Source organism: Neophocaena asiaeorientalis, unplaced genomic scaffold (genome assembly GCF_003031525.2).
Source record: "Neophocaena asiaeorientalis asiaeorientalis breed wild unplaced genomic scaffold, Neophocaena_asiaeorientalis_V1.1 scaffold373, whole genome shotgun sequence".
In the NCBI taxonomy this organism is placed as follows: domain Eukaryota; kingdom Metazoa; phylum Chordata; class Mammalia; order Artiodactyla; family Phocoenidae; genus Neophocaena; species Neophocaena asiaeorientalis.
Genome location: NW_020172993.1, coordinates 170902 through 176675, shown reverse-complemented (window position 1 = coordinate 176675; position 5774 = coordinate 170902). Strand labels below are relative to the sequence as shown.

Here is a 5774-nt window from a genome sequence, read left to right as displayed (position 1 = left end):
AACCTTTTGGACTCTTTGGAGATACTGCCCCACACCCTCAGGATTCTCATTCCAGCCCCACCACCTTTAATTGCCTTCCATGTCAGCATATCCCCTCTTCAGGGGAAGACTCTGGCTTCAAAAGCAATCTGGAAGGGTTTGTGAGATGCTCATAGCTTTCCAAGGATGATGACTAAAGGGTGGAAGGAAAACAGGAGTGCTTTTTATGTTCTAAATGATAATGGACACATTTCTCCCAAAGAGCTACCAGGTTCAACTTCACATCTATACCATAGCTTAATTAATTACCTTACTGTGTTTCCAAAGTGGCTGAAGCACACAAGAACCACAGCATTTAGCTAGAAAGTATAGCCTGCCCCACCTCTGACCCTTCTGACCTTTCTTCATCACGATCAGCCTCTGCCCCGAGCTCTCTTCACCCACATCCTTCCCACTCATCCCCAGCCCAGTGACTCCTAACCACCACTCTGTCCCTCTACGATTTTGATGCCATTATCTCCCCGCTTCCATTCAGCTTGACATCATCCAGAATGTGGATCTATGTGCCCTTGATTTCTGGTTTCTTTTTGGCTGCGGAGTGGGGTCCCTCTGAAGGTGCTCACCAGAGCCGTTAGTCTGCTTGTTCTCCCATCTCTCCCCCAGATGTAACTATCAAGACATGGCTGTTTTTCCCATTGTCCAAGGACCAATTCATGAAATAGGCCTGGCTTACCTCTGGTTTTCCACCGACTGGCACAGGGGTATTCTGAGGTCTGATGGAGGGGTGGAGTCACGGAGAGCCAACCTTGTGCCAAGGTGGTAGAGGTTACCTACCGTGACTGGGGAGGGGCTGGGAAATATTCTGCACACCTGCTTCCCTCCTGGTTTCAAGTTACCACCAATTAAAGAAAAATACTAGCATTGCTTATGAGCATCTTGGTTCAAATTAGTTTCCCACAGAAGGGGCAGACCCCTGAAAGACTAGAACACTGAATGGATAAATGCTGAGACATGCAAAGTCATGGCCATCGACACTTCTCAGGGGAGTGGGGCAGGCAGAATGGAGGTGCCCAGGTAGCTGGAAGCCAGGTGGTGACACTCAGTGCTGTGCTGCAGGTTGCAGATGGGTGGAGCTCAGAGGGTTTGGGGGATGGGTAATGCGCATGACTATCCCTAATTCCTAGAAGTATCAAAATGTTATTAATAGGGCTTCCCTGGTGGCGCAGTGGTTGAGAATCTGCCTGCCAATGCAGGAGACACGGGTTCGAGCCCTGGTCTGGGAAGATCCCACATGCCGCGGAGCAACTAGGCCCGTGAGCCACAACTACTGAGCCTGCGCATCTGGAGCCTGTGCTCCGCAACAAGAGAGGCCACGACAGTGAGAGGCCCGCGCACCACGATGAAGAGTGGCCCCCACTTGCTGCAACTAGAGAAAGCCCTTGCACAGAAACGAAGACCCAACACAGCCAAAAATAAATAAATATATTTGTTTTTAAAAAAAGGTTATTAATAAATCAGAATAGTTAAAATAGAAAAAAACTGAACTTCAGGAATTAATCCCAGGACTAAATTTCTGCTCAGAAAAACAAAAAAAAAAAAGCAGAGAAAGACAAACGTGTATGACTAAGTCACAGGACCAAGATATGTAGGTATATGTATGTATGTGCATGTGTCTATGTATGTAATTTATATGTAATAAAGGCCAAAAAATTTAAAAGAACATATCATAGGAAAGGAAGCAAGACTGGAAATGTACACGAACAAGGCTTAAATTTCAAAAATTATTAGGAGGAAAAGTGCCTGAGAATGAGTTTCAATCCCTCAAAAGCCACTGATGTCCTAAGAAACCCAGAGAAAAATTTGAGGCATGAAGATAAAACAGAACATGAAAAGGTGTACATTAATGAGGGTGTAATATTTGAAAGTGGAATTCATTCCAGGAACCAAGAAAACGTTTTCCAAGAATTTCTGGGGAAAAGGTAACATGTTCGGGTTTTGTTTTTTTTTTTTAAGTTAAGAAAAATCACTTTTGAATTCCTAACTAAAGCAGGTCATTCTCAAGAATCCCAGAAATGATGAACTGGAGAATGACATTAATTTATGAGTATCTGGAGCTTTTCTCAGCAGAGGCACCATTGGGGTGGTCGATTTAGTGGCTCAGATGGTTGGTTACATGTGGAATATTTTTTCTTAAAAGTTTTTTTTTTTGCTGTGCCACATGGCACGTGGGATCTTAAGTTCCCTCTGCTTTGGAAGCATGGAGTCTTAACTACTGGGCCGCCAGGGAAGTCCCTGGTTACATGTGGAATATGAGGCAGTAGCTTTTGGGAGAAGTGATGGCAGCTAGGGGAAAACCACAAGGTTGGAATGGTGGCCCTCAAACTCTCTCGCTCTAAGTTCTGGAAAGATTTCTTAAGCCACCCTGACGCCGGCCCTCGAGCACTCCCCTTGTAGTCAGCGCTTGGGCATGAGGTGGTGGCATTTCCCAGGCTGTGGCAGGATGGCCAGGGCTCAGGCCTTTGATCCACTAAAGAGCCAGGGCATGGTCATCCTCAGGGAAGGAAGCTTCATAGAGCTGTAGTTATATCTGCAATCATTGTCACTGGCCAAAAACATTAGACTGTGACTTAGCAGAGAGAAAATGTGCAGCAGCAAAAGGAAGAAAAAAAAAGCACTTTCAGGATCTTTCTTAAGGAAGAGGACTAATGAGTTTCCGTGAACAACTTGATGAAAATATGAGTAAAGTGACAAAATAGCAGCATCTTTTTTTTTTTTTTTCTGTCCACGGCAACATCTGCCAGAAATAGAATGCACAGTACCCGAGTCATCTTCATCCTAAATTGGCTAGGTTGGGGAATTCCCTGTCGGTCCAGTGGTTAGGACTCCATGCTTCCACTGCTATGGGGGCCAGGGTTCAGTCCCTGGCTGGGGAAATAAGATCCTGCAAGCTGCTCAGCACAGCCTAATAATAATAATAATGTTGGCTAGGTTGCATACGTCAAGGATTAAAGCTCTTCTGGAAGACAGCCTTTGCAAGAGACCTAAGGTGTCAAGAGTCACTAACGTGGGATAGATCTCGTGTAAACATCCCAACCATATGGTTGGTAGTTGGCAAACAAGGACAAAAATCCTTGCTATGCACAGCAATGAGTAAGCCAATCCCCACCTTCACGTACAAGTTCTTTTGATAATGGAAAGTACTGTATAGTTAGTGAGATATAACACCTGGAATTAAGTGTGGAGAGGTGGGAGCGGGAATAGAAATGAGAAGCAAGGAGGACAAGCAGCTTGGGGTTGGACGAGGCTCAGAAAGAATAGCAAAGGCGGTCTCACAGTCATAACAAGGTTCACGGGGTCTCAAATGCTGGAGGTCAAGCCAGAGGCTGGGGCAGAAACACCACACTGTGGTCAGAGAAGGTCAGTAGAAAGGACATTGGAGGAAGCTAGGGAATGGGGTGAGGAAAGAAATGGGTGTCAAAGAGAGATCAGGTGGGGTCAGAAATTGAGGCCAGCATCTGATTCCTGGTTATAATTTGAGCTCTGCAAACATGCTAAAAATCCCTTGAGCTTTGGAAAAGCACCATGTAACAAGGTACAATCTAGTTTGAGATAATTCAATTCATAACTATGATACAGAACCAAGATTAGTGGGCAAAATGCTAACAGTTAGTTGGAAGGTTCTTCAATTCTGTTCGCACTGGACAAAAGAGAAGCTGCGTGTTGTAGAAGAAACAGCAAAGTCTGAAAACAGAAGTCGCATTTTTGACAGTGTACTAGCTGTATGACCTGAGGAAAAGATTCTTAGATTTTTATGGAGACTTTTATGTGCTATTTATTGTCTTCTCATTTGTAAGAAGATGACAAGAATAATAATAGTATTTGTCTCAAAGAATTGTGAGGGCTAAATAGATAATGTGCATAAAAAAACTTTTGCAAAACTGACCTTTTAACTGTAGTAAAAAGGATTGAGATAAGAACCAAGAAATTAACAATCTTGTGTAGAAAATGCAAATAGTTAGAATAAGAACTACCATTTAGTGAATGCTTGTAGTGTGCTAGATGCTTTGAAGCAATGCTAGATGCTGTGAAAACATTCTCATTTAATTTTCATCATCCCCTTGTAACGAGTATTATTATTCCAAGTATACAAATGAAGCTCAAAAAGGTTAAGTAAATTGAGTAGTTTCCTCAACTACAAATGATAAAACTCTATTTAATTCCCAGAAATAATAAGAAAATACCTTAAATGGGCAATATCCTTCAATTTCACAAATTAAAAACATTTTATAATGTATTACAAAAATTCTGATGGGTCAAATGGAACAGCCTTGACTAGAGTTAGGGGCAATGAACAGACTTTAAATCTAACCTGTCCCAGTACCCCCAGTGCCATAACTTTGGAAACATTGCTGAAAAAAAATTTTTTTAATAAATTCCTTTCTTGAGATCTTGCTTTACAAGTCAAAAATGCACTCACTGGTTAGTAAACTGAGTCAATTTCTATTGCTTTTTGGCAATCTTTTAAAAATAAATCAATCAAAGCCCTTGTTTACTTACCCAGAGGAGCTGTGTCCAGCTCCTTGCAGTAAAAAGCGATTATCACAGTCGCAATATACAATCTAGGTCCCTTAATCCAGCCTCTTTTGATCTCAAAAGGTGGTAACATTCAGTTCAGAGCTCACTCATCTGTAAATTGCATCACATTATCTCCGAGTTATTTAAGAAGCAAGCTCTGTTTGGTTTCAGGCATTTTTAACCTGCTAAAGGCAAGAAGGGTTTGCCACATAGTTCCAAAGGTCTTCCACTTACCACAACGGTCAGAGAAAGCACAATGATTGAACCCATCGGGAATCAGTACGTCGTGGCCAGGCCAGTGTATTCCACAAAGGCTTTTGAGGAAGAACATAAGAAGAAACACAGACATCATAAGACACTTCTGGATCATCTCAAAAAGTGGTTCCGGTAAGATATTTTTTTAAGGTACTGGCATTAGGAGTAAATGAAGCACTTTCTCTGAAATTTTTAAGCCTCCAAGCTCTTCTTTCGGCTATAGCCCACAGTCTCCAAAATCTTTTTTTTTTTCAAACAGATATCTATAATTGGCTACTTATTAAAGATTTAATATGTTTCTTTTTTCAAATATTTTTCCCCCCTCTCCAAAGTCTTTTTATCTTTGGTTTCCAGACCTCCTACTTCCTGCCAGGGCTAGAAAAGTAGTCTCTGAAATTGAACACCAATCTTGGCTCTCAACACAATCTCTCCATACCAGAGAACTGATAGATAAGGACAGAGGAAAATTCTCCATCAAAGTGTTGTAAAGTCAAGCTGAGGATGACAGATACTTTCTATTGTGGCTAAAGAAAAGCAACATTTTTCTTAAAAAAAAAAAATCCTTTGGTGGTGGTCAGTCCTTTGGGGGCAGTTGATATGGGTAAGGAGGTGAATGTTAGTGGGAAAGTTAGTGAAATGATAATATTAACTTTACCAATTTTCCATTTACAGTAGGTACTAAACTTAAAATTGGATATTAATAACTGAACGGTGGCTTTCAATGTTTTCAGCTGTTCTGCACAAAAGGCCAAGGGAATTGCCCTCTCTTTGTTCCCCATAGCATCTTGGTTGCCAGCGTACCGCATAAAGGAATGGCTCCTCAGTGACATTGTTTCTGGAATCAGCACAGGGCTGGTGGCTGTACTGCAAGGTAACTTTTTTTCTTTTTGAGATATAATTCATGTATCATAAAATTCACCCTTTTTTTTTTTTTTTTTTTTTTTTTGGGGATGGGGCCCCTCCCC

At 41.8% G+C, this 5774-nt stretch overlaps 1 protein-coding gene across 1 annotated transcript in view; it reads left to right on the top strand.

Moving 5' to 3' along the window:
* Nucleotides 1-4810: 4810 nt before the first annotated feature.
* Nucleotides 4811-5774, top strand: part of SLC26A3 (solute carrier family 26 member 3) — a 27697-nt gene continuing 26733 nt past the window's right edge. The window contains exons 1-2 of the mRNA XM_024742236.1: nucleotides 4811-4941; nucleotides 5541-5680. Coding sequence (XP_024598004.1) covers nucleotides 4811-4941; nucleotides 5541-5680 — 271 coding nt within the window. The remainder of the gene's footprint in view (nucleotides 4942-5540; nucleotides 5681-5774) is intronic.